The sequence below is a fragment of the Apium graveolens genome, chromosome 6 (assembly GCF_009905375.1).
Source record: "Apium graveolens cultivar Ventura chromosome 6, ASM990537v1, whole genome shotgun sequence".
In the NCBI taxonomy this organism is placed as follows: domain Eukaryota; kingdom Viridiplantae; phylum Streptophyta; class Magnoliopsida; order Apiales; family Apiaceae; genus Apium; species Apium graveolens.
In genome coordinates this window covers 264,545,261-264,562,192 of record NC_133652.1, presented here as the reverse complement: position 1 = coordinate 264,562,192, position 16,932 = coordinate 264,545,261, and the positions used below count along the sequence as shown (strand labels likewise).

At 34.3% G+C, this 16,932-nt stretch overlaps 1 protein-coding gene across 1 annotated transcript; it reads right to left on the bottom strand.

Moving 5' to 3' along the window:
- Positions 1-10,331: 10,331 nt before the first annotated feature.
- Positions 10,332-13,932, bottom strand: LOC141663749 (LRR receptor-like serine/threonine-protein kinase EFR). Its single transcript, XM_074469559.1, has 2 exons — positions 11,135-13,932; positions 10,332-10,922 (listed from the first exon to the last, which is right to left on the bottom strand). Exons 1-2 carry the CDS (start codon positions 13,800-13,802, stop codon positions 10,543-10,545), a joined length of 3,048 nt encoding a protein of 1,015 aa, XP_074325660.1. The 5' UTR covers positions 13,803-13,932; the 3' UTR covers positions 10,332-10,542.
- Positions 13,933-16,932: the final 3,000 nt, after the last annotated feature.

Here is a 16,932-nt window from a genome sequence, read left to right as displayed (position 1 = left end):
ATTATATTATATATTCATGGTAACAATCTCTTTCTCTCTCCACTATCTTTTGTCCTCTATGAATTCAACTTCCATTTAAAAATAAAAAATTAGTTAAGAGTTCATATAAAGAGTATTGTTGGAGAATAACAAATATTAATTTAATATGAGCTAATATTATATATTATATTGAGAGTAGATATGATGAGTCTCTTAGAGATGCTTTGAGGTTCCATTACTTTCTTAAAATGTTAATTCTTTAACTGTGATTATAATTTTTGATTTGGTTTGCCACTTAGTTTATTTACTGTCTAGGTCGAGGTACAACATGAAAAAGAGCAGTCCAGACTTTTTTTTCTTTCAAGTCCTTTGTTTTTTGTCTTTTAACTGTAAAATCACACATTTATCTCTCCATGTGTTTCTCTTAATGTTGCAGATTGTTCCCGAGATGATCATTTTTATGATTTGCAATCACCATTTTTTACAAAAGAATCCAGATGATTATGCTATTTCAGAATGGGGGATGTGGCTTCTTTTTAACTCCGGTGAGTGGTGAGTGCTTTTTATCCACAGAGCCACTTATATGCGAGTTAAGAACAATGTGAACCTGTAGATTTTCAGTGATGTGATAGATAACTGATAAATTAAATTTTTGAAAAAACTCATTGTTACTTTTTAAGCAAGCTTTTGTTCATTGTTCTGATCTAGCGTAGTATAATCTGGATAAGATCGTTTGTACAAATTGGTTGCCGAACAATGTATGAGCATTATTTGAATAACTATAATTTGGGAATGTGGATATAATTTAGGGAGACAGAACTTTTAACAGCTTTTGTTTGTTAGTTTTTGAATATTGTATTTTTCTCAACTCTTCTTATACTTCCAAACCTAAATATGCTTTGAAATTTTATATATACAAAAAGAACCTAGTGCATTTTAAATTTGGAAGAAGAATTAGAGGCTAATACTTTCAATATTACAAACCTAGTTGACGAGGACTTCAGAAAAGAGATGATTCAAAATTTGGTGCTAGTGGATCACTTTTCTCCAAAGCAAAAACTTGATCCTTTTCTCTCACTAAGCATGGCCAAAACATTCGTGAGATTCTAGCTCATGTGATGTGGGATTGGTGATGCTTGCATTACCTAAGGTGGCAGTGAATCGATTACAATCTTTCAGCAATAAAAACTCCAGAAAATAGAACTCCTTCAGTTCTGCCATCATCAGAGTAGCAAACAAAAGTTGAGCGTATGGTTCACGTTCCATCTAGGTTTGAGTTTAGTATATAATAGATGATCAAACGGTTGGGGCAAATTGCAGTTGCTTATATAATGCAAATGACCTCAAAAAATGCTAAGAAATGCTAGAGATTATTAGGTGCTATCTCATTGATAAGCTTGAATATTTGAGCTTACAAATTGCAATACTGAGAATAAAGAGACTGGAGAGTACAAGGAAGATAATTTGATTCCTTACTCAAGATCTGATAGTTGTGTTGTGCTCTTGTATATATAGTAGAGAGACTACACCCCTAAAAATGATAAGGATTACAAAAAATATCATAACAGAAATGTCAGCAAAATGACAAACCATGTGGTCCTAGAAATAGTGCATCAAAAGGTTGAGGCAAAGATTCTATAATAACAGGACATGGAAATTACATGTACATAAAACAAATCACAGTAAGTGTTCCCCTTAATACTCCTCGTCAAGCTGAGAGATGTGAGGAAAGAATAGCTCCAAGCTTGGACAAAATGCGTTGATGTTGCCTAACAGGCAGAATCTTTGTCAAAATATATGTTAGTTGATTTTTAGATAACATCTTGATTGGTTGAAAGCTCCGGCTTTGATCTGATCCCTCACATAATGGCAGTCAATTTCAACATTCTTGGTCTTCTCGTGTAGATTAGGATTTGCAGTGATTTCCAAGACTGCCTAACTATCACATTTCACGATGGTTGGTGGCAAGTTATCGATTCATAAATCCTTCAAGAGATATGTTAACCATGTAACTTCACAAGCCGTCAATGTCATTGCTCTGTACTCCACTTCAGCAGAAGACCTAGCTATGACCATTGGTTTCTTTATTTTTCAGGAGATGGGAGAAGATCCAAGAAATATACAGTAGCCTATAGTAGACCTCCTAGTGATAGGGCAGTTTGCCCAATCACTATCATAATAAGCTGTGAGTTGTGCTGCAGAGGTAGTTGCAAGGAGAATTCCTTGATGAGTTGAGCCTGCAAGATATCAAAGCACTCTCTTACCAGCTTGCATGTGGATTGTAGTTGGGTTGTGCATAAATTGGCTGAAAAATGGAATGTAGACGCCCCATCAGGTCTTGTAATTGTCAAGTAAATCAATTTTCCTACCAATCTATGATACTTGGAAGGATTTTTCCGTACCTCTCCTTTATCATGTGTCAACTTCAACTGGGACTCCATTAGTAGCTTTAATGATTTAACATTGAGCATACTGTATTCTTTCAGCAAGTCCATAGTATATTTTTCCTGAGAAAGAAATATGCCAGAGGGAATCCTGTCAATTTCAATACCCAAGAAGTACCTCAATTCGCCCAAGTCTTCCATCTTAAAATGAGATGACAACATGTTCTTTAAGTTCTGTATTCGTAGAAAGCTGTAACCACAGATCAGCAAGTCATCAACATAAATGAGACACACAGTAAGAGTATTCTACATAATTTTTGTGAAGAGGCTATAATCCGCCTTTGATTGGATGAAATTGTGTTGTATTAGGGTGGAATTGATATTTGAGAATCAGTTTCTAAGTGATTGTTTTAGTTCATAAATTGATTTCTTCTATTTACAGACTAAAGAAGAATTTCCATGTGCAAGAGCATCAGTTACAGATGTAATTATGCATCCAAAGTGGGTATATCCCCTAAGCAATTTTATGTAGACATCTTCGTTCAATTCACCATATAAGAACGCGTTGGGTACATCCATCTGACATGTTTTCCAATTTTGTATTGCTGCTATGGCTAAGAGAGTTCTGACGGTTGTGAGTTTTGCTACAGGTGCAAAGGTCTAGTCGTAATCTACACCAGCTCTCTGCCTACAACCAAGTATGACCAATCGAGCTTTGTGTCTTTCAAGGGTTCCGTCTAGATTATACTTCGATTTGTAGAGCATTTACATGCTATTGCAGTCTTTCCAGCTGGGAGAGTAATGACGTCCCATATTTCATTTTGTTCTAAGGCTTCAAGTTCCAAATTCATAGCTTGCCTCCAATGGTTATGTTGTACAGCCATTTTAAAATGTACAGGATCATGGTTCTCGGTGAGTTTAGTCAAGAAACATTGAAATTCAGGTGCTACTTGTGTATAGGCTAGGTTTGAGATGTGTGAAGTTTGGTTTTCCAGATAATCAGCATTGCCACTTAGGAGCTGTGTGTAACCTGGAGGTGTGATAAACTCAGGGTTAAAATTTGTTTATGGTTCCGTGTTTGTGTAGTTTTCAGTGAAGTGTGGCATCGACTCATCTGGATTGTCTTCAGTATATTAAAAGTCATCTATCACAGGTGTATTTTTGGTTCCTGGTATAGGGTGCATATATGGTTTTTTATACCGAAGTTGAATGGGAAGATGGATTCATGGAACTTGACATCCCTTGAAATAAATGGTTGTTTATTAATGAGGTTTAACAACTTATACCCCTTCTTACGTGCTGGATAACCTAAAAAACGCATGGTACTCCCCTCATAGAAAATTTATCAGTGTGTATTTCCGGGTTACAGGTAAATACCAGACATCCAAAGGTTTTCATGTTGTCATAGTCAGGTTTGGTTGTATATAGTTCTTCATAAGGTATTTTCTGATTTAACAATGTGGAAGGTGTTCTATTAATTATATAAATCGTCGTAAGGAGACAATCCCCCCAATAACTCAATGGCAAATGGGCTTGAAACCATAGAGACCTAGCCACTTATAGTATGTGTCGGTATTTACGCTCAACATGAGCGTTTTGTTGAGGTCTATAAACACACGAGGTCTGGTGTATCACACCATTCTAAGCAAAGAAATTTTTACAGTGAACATCATCAAATTCCAACGCGTTGTCTGACCTCAAAGTTTCTATTGTGGTGTTAAAGTGTGTTTTGACATATTGCATGAAGGTTTCAAAAGTTTTCAGGACCTTAATTTATGCTGCAACAAATAGACCCATGTGTGCCTAGACTTATCGTCAACTATAGTGAGGAAAAATCTTAATTTTTCTTTTGTACACACTTTATACGAACCCATATATCGATATGAACAAGATCAGAGGCATGTATAACATGTGATTCACTTAACGAATATGGCAATTTAGTGAATTTTGCAAGAGGGCAGGTTAGGCATATATTTGATGACTTATGTGGCAAGTGTGACAATTCAGAGATATGCTGTATATTTGTGTAAGACATATGACCTAGCCTATTATGCCAAAGCTCCGGTGCATCTTGGCCTTCGGTTTGAGAAACAATATTAGAACATATGTGTCTTTTATCAAGTGATGAGAACCAAGTAGAAGGTAAGTCTGTAGATAAGCGATCCACCAGATAGTATAGGTTTTGCTTAACTTCCCCCACACCCGTGAGAACACTAGTACTGTAATCCACAATTAAATAATATGTGGGGAAGAAGCGCACAACACAATTACTGTCCTTGGTTAGTTTTTACACTGATAGAAGGTTGTGTTTAAAGTTTGGCACACATAAAACCTTTTGAAGGTGTAGACCTGTTGGTAGGATCACAGTACCAACATGAGAGATTTTTTCTTAATTTCCATTTGGTAGGTTGATGTGCAGAGAACAAACCATCTTGAAATTACTGAGGATTGAGGTTTGAGCTGTCATGTGGTCCGAGGCACCACTATCAATGATCCAGTCTTGAATCATGCTTGAAGCTTAACAACAAGTGATCATACCAGAAAAATGGTCCAGGTCTTCATCGGGTTCAAGTTGAGAGTTAGCAGCGGCTTGCAACTAAGGCAACAACTTTGCTAGATGAGCTAATTGTTGAGGTGTGTAGGATGTATTCCCTTCTTCAGTATATGCAGATGCATCCATTTTAGATCCAGAGTTCCATTTTTTGAGTCTGAGGTGGTTTCTTGGGTTTGTTATGTTTGTATTGAGGTGTAGGTCTTGTGTTTTTGGGTGCCACCTGGGGGCTGGGGTATCCTAACACAGTCCAATATTTCTCACCAATGTGCCCCTTGATTCAACAAGAACTACAAGTTATTACTCGATTGGATTGGTTTTGCGATAAATTGCTCCTGCCATACATAGCTGATATTGAGTCATCAGTTTTCAAGAGCTCTCTTTATGCCTCTTCTTGCATCAAAGCAGAGCAAGCAACTTCCACATTTGGAAGAAGAATCATCGTTAACAACTGACTCCTTTGTGGATTGTAGATATCATCAACCCCGTTTAGGAATTTAAATAATTTAAACTCTTCTTTGTATTAGTCTATAGCTTCAAGCAGTTTTTTAACTTCTGCATTTAAGTTTGTTATGATAGATAGAGTATTCATACAATCCACCTCTTCCCACGACGATTTCATCAATGTGTAGTAATCATTTATAGGCATATTATTTTATCTATTTTCATACAACTCTTTGTTGAGTTTGTATTTCCTAGATCCATTTGTAACTAAATATCTCTGTTCTAAGATACTCCAAATCTTTCTAGAAGTGGTCATATACAGTACAGATTGTCTAATGATCGAAGAAACATTACCAGTCAGCCAAGCTATGACCATGTTATTGTATGTCTCCCACATCTCAGCTTTCTGATCATCGTTTGTTGGTATTGTCACCGTTCCAAAAGCAAATCCCAACTTTCTTTTTGAAGATAGATTAATCTCCATTTTCCCTCTTCCAAGCTCGATAATCTCCTGAGCCTTGAATCTTATTTATTTGTATGGATGTGGCATTATCAGAGTGATGGAGTAATAAAGGGTTCACCATATTTGTATATGTCACTCTTCCAGCTGCCATGTTCTTGATTGGAAATAAATAGATCTAGTGTTTATAAATGAAGTAGGAATGTTTCAGTCTTGTTTTGAGAATGCCCCAGAATCAGTATTGCTCTGATATCATGATAAGCTTGAATATTTGAGCTTACAAATTACAATACTGAGAATAAAGAGACTGTAGAGCACAAGGAAGATAATTTGATTCCTTACTTAAAATCTGATAGTTGTGTTGTTTGCATATATAGCAGAGAGACCACAACCCTAAATATGATAAGGATTACATCAAATATCATAACACAAATGTCAGCAAAATGACAAACCATGTTTATAGTTATTTTTGGTAATTGAATTTTTAGTATTCATCTTGGTTGCATTAAGAATAACAATGATCAAGGGGATTTAGACTTGGTAAAAGGTATAATGAAACCTCAACAGTTGAATTTTCTGCTTTGTTTTTCGTCGTCATGTTTATGTTTTTGAAACTATCCTTACAGTTTAAAAAATGCAGATAATTCAATATATCTAGACCGTGTATTTAGCCTTTGAATTTAAAATCCAAAACTAGCGAATTGGAGGATTATGTAAGGCTTTGTTTGGATTGGGGGTTGAGGAGGGAGGGGTTAGGCTGGGCTAGGTTGGGTTAGGTTGGGTTAGGTTGGGTTGAACTCTTACCTTATTTGGATGTATGTGCGGAGTTAGTAGGGGTGAACCTTGACATGTTTGGTTTGGAGTTGGAGTAAGATTGGTTTTTATCATGTATAAATTATATATTGAAAAACTAGTGAATGTTTTTAAATTTAATCTAAAAATTTTAACTAAATTTTAAAATATTTTTAAAAAATTAAAAAAAATTCATAAAGAAAAAAATGAAAAAACTTTAATAGAGAGAGAGGATGAAAGAGAGAGGATGAATAAAAAAAATAAGCTGCCAACACCCCAAATTGGGGTGTTGAAAAAATTCAATTTTTGTATTGCAAATTAACCCCTTTCAACCCTTGATGAACCCTCACAAAACTCAACCCCTACTTTGACAAACTTTCCCAAACATGGTTCTCATGAGCTCATCCCAACCCAGCTCAGCCCACCCAAGTATCCTCAAAAGCTCGCAAGCTAGAAAGGTCCCAACTTAGAGAGGAAAATAGATGAAAGAGGGATTTCATTGGCCGTTGGAGACAAGTTAGGTAAATTTGAAATAAGTTTGGTTTAATTTAGAGCTATGCACCGGAAACATGGTGTTTCTTTATGGTGTTCCTTTAGCACCAAAAATCACTTTTTGATACTAAAATATATAAAAAGCTCCATCTATTTTAGCACAACAATTGGCTTTGCTCTAAGGCAACAGTGAAAATTTAAATCAAATCCACTCGCACCAGGAAAATCCAGCAAACAGGGCTCGTTTATTCATCCTAGTAGTATTGAAAACTTGAGTTTGTGATTTCGTTTGAACTATAAGTGAGTATAGTGATAGTTAAACAGTTGTAAATGTTAATGTTTAACAATATGCAAAGTGTTAATAGCATATACTATCTTAAGTTCTTGGCGATGCCACTGCGCCATCCATTCCTCAAGCAGTTGATATCAGTATATCATTTAACCATTGATGGTGTGAATAAGGATCTGCTTCCAGGTTCTCCAAGCAATTGAATCAGATTTTGCACAATTATGTTGGATTAATACCTTGGTGAGCTTTTCTCTTGGTTAAAACTCCAAGATGCGTATCTACACAATAACTTAAATTGGCAGGCGATACACCCTGAAATTAATTAAAGTTCAAATAAAGATAGTGTAGGCGAATCAGTCAACCGATTTCATTTGGAATGCTCCCCCTTAGATTGTTACAGTCTAGAAAATGATAATGAAGCGATGATTTGTTTCCTATTGAAGGTGGAATTGATCCACTAAAATGATTGTTTGAAAGAGAAAACGTATAAAGTATAGACCAAGAAGCAATGTATATATTAGCTAACTCTCCTTCAAGATGGTTGTTGTAGAAACTGATATATCTGATGTCTAAACAGTGATGCAAATTGGCAGGAAATCTGCCTTCAAACGAGTTGTTTCACAGAGAGACATACTGTAGGCGAAACAGTCAGCCATTTTCATTGGGGTTTGAGCCATGAAAATTCATGTCAATCCTCCTGAGAAAGGAGAGATTTCAAATATGAGGTGACAACATACCACGTTAAAAAATGTGGGTACGAGGTATGGGGTTAGAATGGATAAAACTCATACCATGTGTTTGGTTAAAAAAAATTGTTTTAAAACTCATTCCTGAAACCCATGATGTATGGGGTTTAGAAACCCATGTGAAGAGGTGGGTATGAGCTAAATCAAATTCTTGGGTATCATTTTCATTATTTTCTTCAGTCTTTCTTTTTAACTAAAATATAATTCTTTTTTTAGCTCTAATTTTAATATTGATGAATAAAAAATGTGAATGTATATTTTATTTTCTTAGATACTACGTAAAAATATTTATAAACTCATATTTTCATAAGAAAAATTATAAAAAATACTAGCTTTTTTTTTACTTTTTTTGCGATTTTACTATCTTTTAAATTTTTTTGCAAAAATATAGAATCAACCAAAATCAAGCAGACATACAACTAGTTGAATCGAGTTTTTTTTGTTGTATTTGAGGTTACATGGAATGGCATAAATTCGTCGAAAGTTGCATCTAATTGAATCAAGTTGCATTAAATGGTATTTTCGTAAAAAAAAATTGGAAAATAGCATTTTTGAAAATAAAAAGGTATTTTTGCAAAAAAAATTAAAAAATTATAGTATATTTGTAAAAATATCTTTAGCCTTAGGTATTTTTCAAAAAAAAAATATTTTTAGCCTTACTAATTCTGATTAAATCAAGTGATCGTGTATAATTTAGATTTTAATATTAAAATAATAAATTAACAAAAAAAATAATTAAATGTGTTTTGATTCTTGATTCCAATTAGTTTATCAATGAGATACATTATCATCTTATTTTTGAACCAAACAAGTGATATCAAGTATCAAGTTCCAAACTCATACCAACTTAACCCGATTGCTTGATTTCAACCCGATACCATCCAATGAACCAAACGACCCCTAAGAATGTTTAGCGGAAGAATTCTCTTACATAACTGTAAACATGGCTTTACTTAAAACTAGATAAATTCCGAGTTCTGACAAACCACCTTACACAGACAAGTCTCGAATCTATTGCTAAGATGCTTTTAGCTCAAACACCAGGACTACATAAGAACAATTTTTGGAATCCATGACAGCGAATCTATGCTGATGTTACCTCATGGTTTAAAAAAAAAACAAAAACTCTAGGTATTAGGAGGAGTACTTATCATTATCCTGACCCTATTTTATTGGATCGAAGATTGGATCACAAGCACTCATCTTGGGGGCAATCATAACCATATGGTACATTATAGTATGCAGTTGATAACCGTGAAACGGGGATAGAGGCATAGAGACTAAGGAAAAAAACCATGTTGTATACGCATCAACAGAATGTTGTACATTCTAATATACTACTCTTAACGGGGATAGAGCATAGATGGTGAGGGAAAAAAGGCAGATGCTTAAAAAAGAACTTCCAGCGAAAATCGGATGTAACTTTAGCTTCTATAAATTGCAGAACTGACATAAAAAACCACTACCCGCTTCTCATATGTACAAAATCAAGTACTTTATTTTGTGGTTTTGATCTCTGTTTGAAAGGAAAGGTAACAGCCCCAACCTAATGAAGTAATGCAGCAACTACTGCAGTTGGAAACTTCAGGTTTGCAGGTATCTACATTTTATCATCAAATCTTGCATATGCTCCTGCTAGAGAACATGGCACCACATGTTCTACAAAGGAGTTTCCTCATACAATAACTGTAATGTTTAATGCCTTGATAAATTTGAAAATTTTAGAGAAAAAATGAAATTTAACATTGACACAACAAAAGTTTCAAGTTCATATCAGTTAAGAGACCTAATTTAAGCAACATTGATGCACTTATTTGTATTTTGATGATGTCAATCATAAATTGCATGCTTACATTTAACTACAAAAGTGATTCTTCTTTAGGCATATATTATTTTTTCTTAATTTGTTAATTTCGTTTTAACAGTTTATACTCCTAATTCACCAGTAAGTTGAAATGTTAGAATAAATTCGAAAAGGACCTATTTAATTTACTCCCAAGTAGGCATCCTGGACATCTTCTTCAACTTCAGGCCTGACATAAGGTCTTAAAAGAATTTCACTTGAATAGTTGAGTATTTAACACAATAGTAATTTACCAACTAAACTCAGCCAGATAGTGAAAGTATTTGGGAGAAATAGTTTTCCCTTGTGTAAATATTAAAATGCAACATTTGTTCCACTAAGACAAGAGAAGAGAGAAAATCAACCTAGGCCATAACAGCATAAACAATGTACACAATCTATAAGGTTGACAGTCAAATAGGTTGAACTGGTTACACAGTAAATCAAAGTTGCGATCATCGTTAAGCTGATAACATGGAGGTACAAATTAGGCAATTTAGATCCAACTTACTCAGTACAAAATAACAAGGAAACATGATAGAGATTTCCACTCTCACCCAGGTTATTGCTTGCGCTGCAGTAGTTTGTCTCTTGCCAAATGTAACTGTTTAGTAGCACGACTAATATCAATGCGTTTTCTTGGTGTCTCTTCTGAACATAATACCCCAACTTCAAATACTGATGCCAGGCATACTTCCATAGCAGCCCTGCTGTAGAATTGATTGGCAATCAATCCATGTTCTTGTTGTTCTAGTACGATTCGTGGATCAGTAATGGCCATCACTCTTTGCGGGAGTGCTTTCCTCACATGGTCATGTAGATTACTTTCAGTGTCCACTAATATGCTTTCTGTAGGCCGCTTTCCTGAGAACATTTCTAGTAGAAAAATTCCAAAGCTATACACATCCCCCTCTGCCGATCTCTCTGCACACATTCCATATTCTGCAAAACTAAAGGGTTAAAAAATTGGCAAAATAAAATATTTCATACGGTTAAAGAATTGGCAAAAGATCAATTATTTACAAAAATATCATAGTTCTTTAAGTTTAAAAATATCCAGAGTTACAATCTTTCACTAAAATATAGTTGTCTTGTAACTTAATACGAAATAGCAATACTTAACATTAATGAATTCATTTAATATAGAAAGTCACCTGGAGGAACATATCCAATTGTTCCACGTACACCAGTTGAACTCATATGTGTTTGATTGCCATCATTTGTAGCGAAAGAAAACCTCGCCAAACCAAAATCACCAATATGAGCAACAAAATCCTCGTCAAGAAGAATGTTACTTGGCTTTATGTCGGAATGAATGATACTTTCATGACTATGATGATGTAGGTAATCCACTCCTAGTGCAACATCAATGGAAATATCTAGTCTTTGAAGTAGAGTCAAGTTTCTTTCATTTCCTTTATAGGATGGACTTGGATGCAACCAGTTATCCACACTCCCATAACTCATGAACTCAAAAACTAATGCCTTGAAGTCGTTGCCCTTATGATCAATGCTAGAGCATGCTGTGATGATCTTGATAAGATTCCGATGACGCGTGTTCCTTAATGTTTCACACTCTGCCAAAAATGTCTTGTTGGCTCCACGTATTTCAATGTTTAGTACCTTTACAGCAACTACATGTTCCACATGTTCCACTGATTTGAGAACTCCTTTGTAAACAGAACCGTATCTTCCTTCTCCAAGCAAATTGTTTGGAGAAAACTCATTTGTAGCGACTAAAAGGTCTTGGTACGAAAGTTGGGGATATTGGCTATCCTTTAATACCGGAATGGGGTCATTCAACTTCTTGGAGTTTCGACGTTGATAGAAAATGAAGGCAATGCATGCTAACAAGAGACCAGGGGGTACAAGAACTAGGATTAGTAATATTTTCAGCGAAAATGTTGTTTTCTTACTCCTTGAGACTTTTATAGGGCAGGGAGGCAAATTTAGTGCTTGAATACCTCCACACAGCTCCAAATTTCCAACAACTGAAAAGGCGCTACTATTTAAAAAAACATTTTCTCTAGGCACTTCACCTCCAAGTTTGTTGTGAGAAAGATTTAGGTATTCAATTTGATGATACCGGTCAAAAAAACTTGGAATAATCCCAGAGATATTATTAACTGAGAGGTCTAGAAATCGAAGATTCTTCAACGCCTTAAAAGAAGATGGAATATTGCCTTGAAAATGATTTTTTCCCATCAAGAGCTCCTGCAACATCAAACATCCACTTAGAGTATCCGGTATACCTCCTGTTAGTCTGTTGTCAGAAACAGTTAGTTCAACCAACTGCTTCAAACTTCCGATGTTTGATGGTAATGATCCTGTGAATAAATTTTGGGACAGATAAAGGTAAAGACATTGGGAAGAAAACACAACTTGTTCAGGTATTTCACCGCCAAGTCTGTTGTCAAGAAGAAATATTTTCTGCAAAGTTGGGATGAACAATTGAGTAGGTATGATTCCTTGGAGCGTATTATGTCCTAAACTGAGTACAACTAACTGAGTAAGGTTGCTAATGGAAGTTGGAATTGCTCCTGAAATGCTGTTTCTATTCAATGATAGTTTGCCTAGTTTCGATAACTCTCCAATTGATTCTGGAATGGACCCTGTCAACAAGTTTATAGACAACGAAAGCACTCTCATGTTCACAAGTTTTCCAATATCCCGACCTATGCTTCCGGATATGTGATTATCAGTCATATAGAGTTGCTCTATTGTGGTGGAGAGATTTACAATGGAACTCGGGAACTCCCCTCTTAAACCACTCTGGCTTAAGTCTAAATAATTTAAATAGGTACAATTAGCCAAAGAATTGACGAAGCTCCAATCATTAGGAGGCATATATGCTCCAAGTGGATTCTGAGCCAAACCTAAATGTTGAAGAAGAGGAAGGCTTCCCAAATTGTTTGGTATAGGCCCAGTAATATTGTTATATGATATTTCAAAGGTAACAAGATTGGAGGCATTAGCTATCGACGGTGGAATAGGGCCCGAAAATCTGTTCCCTGAAATGTAGAATTCTTGCAATTTTGGAAGGGTGAAGCCTAAATCTGGAAGCACTCCTTCTAACTTATTCAGGGTTAGATCAAGAGTATTGAGGGATGAAATGTTGTATAGTAAACGGGGAACAATACCCGACAAATTGTTTACTCCTAAAACCAGAATCTCTAACTTTGCAAGATGTGCAACTTCTGGAGGTATGTAGCCTGACAGATTATTAAAGCGCAGATCAAGAAAACGAAGAGATGAGAGATTCCCGATTGAAGGTGGAATTGATCCACTAAAATGATTGTTTCCAAGGTTCAATGCGTAAAGTCTAGACCAAGAAGCAAACTCATTGGGCAGTTCTCCTTTAAGATTGTTACGAGATAAAGCAATGAATCTGACATCTATACAATGACTCAAATCAGGAAATACACCATTAAATAAATTGTTTCGCAGAGAAAGATGTTGCAGGCGAACCAGACGACCAATTTCATTTGGGATTGAGCCGCCAAAGTTGTTTTCATAGAGGTAAAATAGCCTGAGAAAGGATAGGTTTCCAATATGGGGAGATAATGTGCCTACCAAGTGTTGCGAGCTGAGGTTAAGTGCTGTTACCCTCTGTCGTCTGCGACTGCATGTAACGCCATGCCACTCACAGAAGTGGATGGAATTGTTCCATGAGTCTAGCGCACCCAACGGATCATCTTTTACCGAATCCTTGAAAGAAAGAAGAGCTTGGTGATCAGTGTCATTGCTTGAAAATGCAGTCACATAAACTTTAGACGTTGCGAATAACAGAAGAATCAAGAAAATGATGAATGGGAAAGTCATAGTTGCACCAATCAAGAAGAGAAATTGGTAAAAGTATGGGTACTGGTTCTGCACATTTATACTTGAAATAGTGTTAGTGCAACAGTCATGAACATTGTGTCTTTTTGCTCAACTCCAAAAACAAAGACACAAGTGAAACAACATTTGTACAAAGCAGACACAAGTGGCTCTATAATTATATGTACCTTTATTGAATACTAGCTTTATGCTGATTTATTAATTTTTTTGTAAAATATTAGTTTTGAAATTGTAATGTATTTCCCATAAATGTTATATTTGTTATTTTAGTATTATGATTTGATTTATTTTTAATTATTACATTGTACAAAATATATTTAAGAGATGTTAAGTAATACTGGTTCTATTCCGTTCAATTTTATATAGTTACTTCAAAAATAGTACTCCCTCTGTTTCATTGAATTCTATACATTATTTTTTGACATACTTTTCAATACTCGTTTAAAGCATAACTCCATAATATTTTTTTGAAATTATTTTTTCTGAATAAAAGTTTTTTATTTAAACTTTTATTCAAAAAAAATTTTAAAAAAACATTATAAAACTATACATTATGAAAGTCTCAAAATGCGTGCGAATAATAAACGTATAGAACCTGTTGAGACTGAGGGAGTAAAATTTTATACTCCCTCCTGCTTATAGTGGCCACAATTCTAAATTCACTTATAGCATTCAAGCCAAAGTTGCCTAACTTAATCTCAAATGTTAACATATTTGAAAAATATTAATATTTATAGCACTTAATTTGTTTTGAGATAAAAATGTGGCCAATATTTTTGGACAAATTAATAAGTAATTGTGGCCAATATAAACCGGACGGAGGAATATTAAAATTAATTACTATCTACTATCACCCACCCAATTTTAAGGCTACACTCATTTTATACATTAAATATTAATTGTTCCCACCACTTTATCCACTTTTCTTAAATTTCACAACTAAATTTTATTTTTCTTAATGTATGTGCCACACCCTCTATATATACGAATGCGTATACAAATACGTGGAGAAATCATATATGACTTTATTTGACTTTATTTGTTCATATTTCATATTTTTTGTTTATAGGTTTGTTTCATAAATTCGTTCTATTCGGTCCGGATTAAATAGACCGAAATAAAATCAGGTTCGATCCGGTTTTTTAAAAAAATATTTTGGTCCGGACCGAATAGACCAAATCATAAATAATATAATTTTATATTATATACATTATATATATATTAAAAATTATAATCATAATTTTTAATTTGTAATTATATTTATACACTCTTAGAACTCTACATATCATCTTACTTTAATTATATTTTAGATTTCATATTTTTTGGTTTGAACTTTTTAAATACAATTTTATTTTTTAAAAAAAATTCGGTTCGTTCAGTCCAAAACTAGACCGAATCGAATTATTTCGGTTCGATTCAGTTCGGTCCATAATACAATTTCGTTCCGGTTCGGTCCAAGAAAAAATGATAATTCGGTTTTTCGGTCTATTCGGTTAGGTCCGGTTTTGGATCGAACCGACCGAATGCTCAGCCCCATTTGTTAATAACAAGCAAAAGCAATCTGTAATATCAAATTTCATGAAAAATGCCCGACCGAACCGACCGAATACTCAGCCCCATTTGCAAATAACAAGCAAAAGTTATCTGTAATATCAAATTACATGAAAAATGCTCGAAAATCAAACTCCCAAATTGAAATAAGAATCCTAGAATCGAGTTTATTTTTTTATTTTAGCGAATATGGATCGGCCTATTAAATATTCACTCCATTTATAATTGGATTTTTTTATCGGATTGAATCCTGAATCGAATATTTAATATTCCGATCCATATTCGCTAAAATAAAAATTTAACTCGATTCTAGGATTCTTATTTCGAATTGGCGGTTTGATTTCCGGGAATTTTTTATAAAATTTGATATTACAAATAGCTTCTGCTTGTTATTTGTAATCGATTCATGTATTTATTTATAGGTTTGGACTGGAAAATCAAAAGACCCGGCGATTTGTTCTTTTTAGACCAGAAATTCTGATTTTACCCCTCATATAAAAGTTAGAAACGGTCCTAGGGGTGCAAAACAAAGCGAAATTCAAAGTTAAAGGTACAATTTGCAAAGAAACATAATATAGACCCGAATTGAAAAAGCGCCTAAAGAAATGGGTTACAAAGTGTCAATTACTCTTATTTTCTTCTGTTTTAATTAGTAATTTATTGAAATGACCCGCCTCCGTTAAAGTTAACGGTCATCTTGGAAGGAAAGTCGTCATGGGGTGCAAATAAAAGCGAAATTAATTTTATGAGGTGTAAGTTGATAGAGAAAATAATGTAGACCCAAATCGCAAATATGAAAATAAATGTGGGTTACAAACGGCCAATTACACTATTTTTTTTTAAAAAAAAAAATTTTGAACAAAAAATTTATATTTAAACTTTTTATTCAAAAGAAAAATTTTTTAAAAAAATATTATGAAACTATTATTTATAGAAACCTCGAAATGCATGTAAATAGTGAACGTATAGAAACTGTTGAAACAGAGAGTAAGTAACTACATCAGCTTATAACGGAGAGAATTGCAAGTGTAATGCACCTTATAAGTTGAAGAGTAGAAATATTATACATTAGCCCGTTTAAGTAATAATTAACTTATTTTTTCAAAAAAATCATATTTTACATAATTTTAAATAAGTGTATTTATTTTAAAATTTTAAGATAAAATCTTAATTTCAAAACTAAAATAAAAATAATTATTTTCAGAAATAAGAAATGAGACTTAGAGCGCCGGATGGTGTTCTGCCATTTGCTAATAAACTTTTTTAAAAATGTCGTTTTATAAAATTATAAAATTAATCAATGTAATACCGGTCGGTCAAAATGGGCTGCCTCCACTTTTCATCGATTGTTTTTGTGTTAGCCACTTGCTTTGACAAGTAGGGCAAAATATAGGTTTGGAAATGTTCTTCAAAGATTTGAACCGGGACTTGCCAAACATCACACGTAAAGCAAGTAGCTAATCTAAAAAATTGACAATTGGGTCCCACTTATTACAATCTTTTGTTGGATAAGAAGGAAAGGAGAGGACATAGTAAAGTGAGAGTTCAAAGGGCGTTGCCG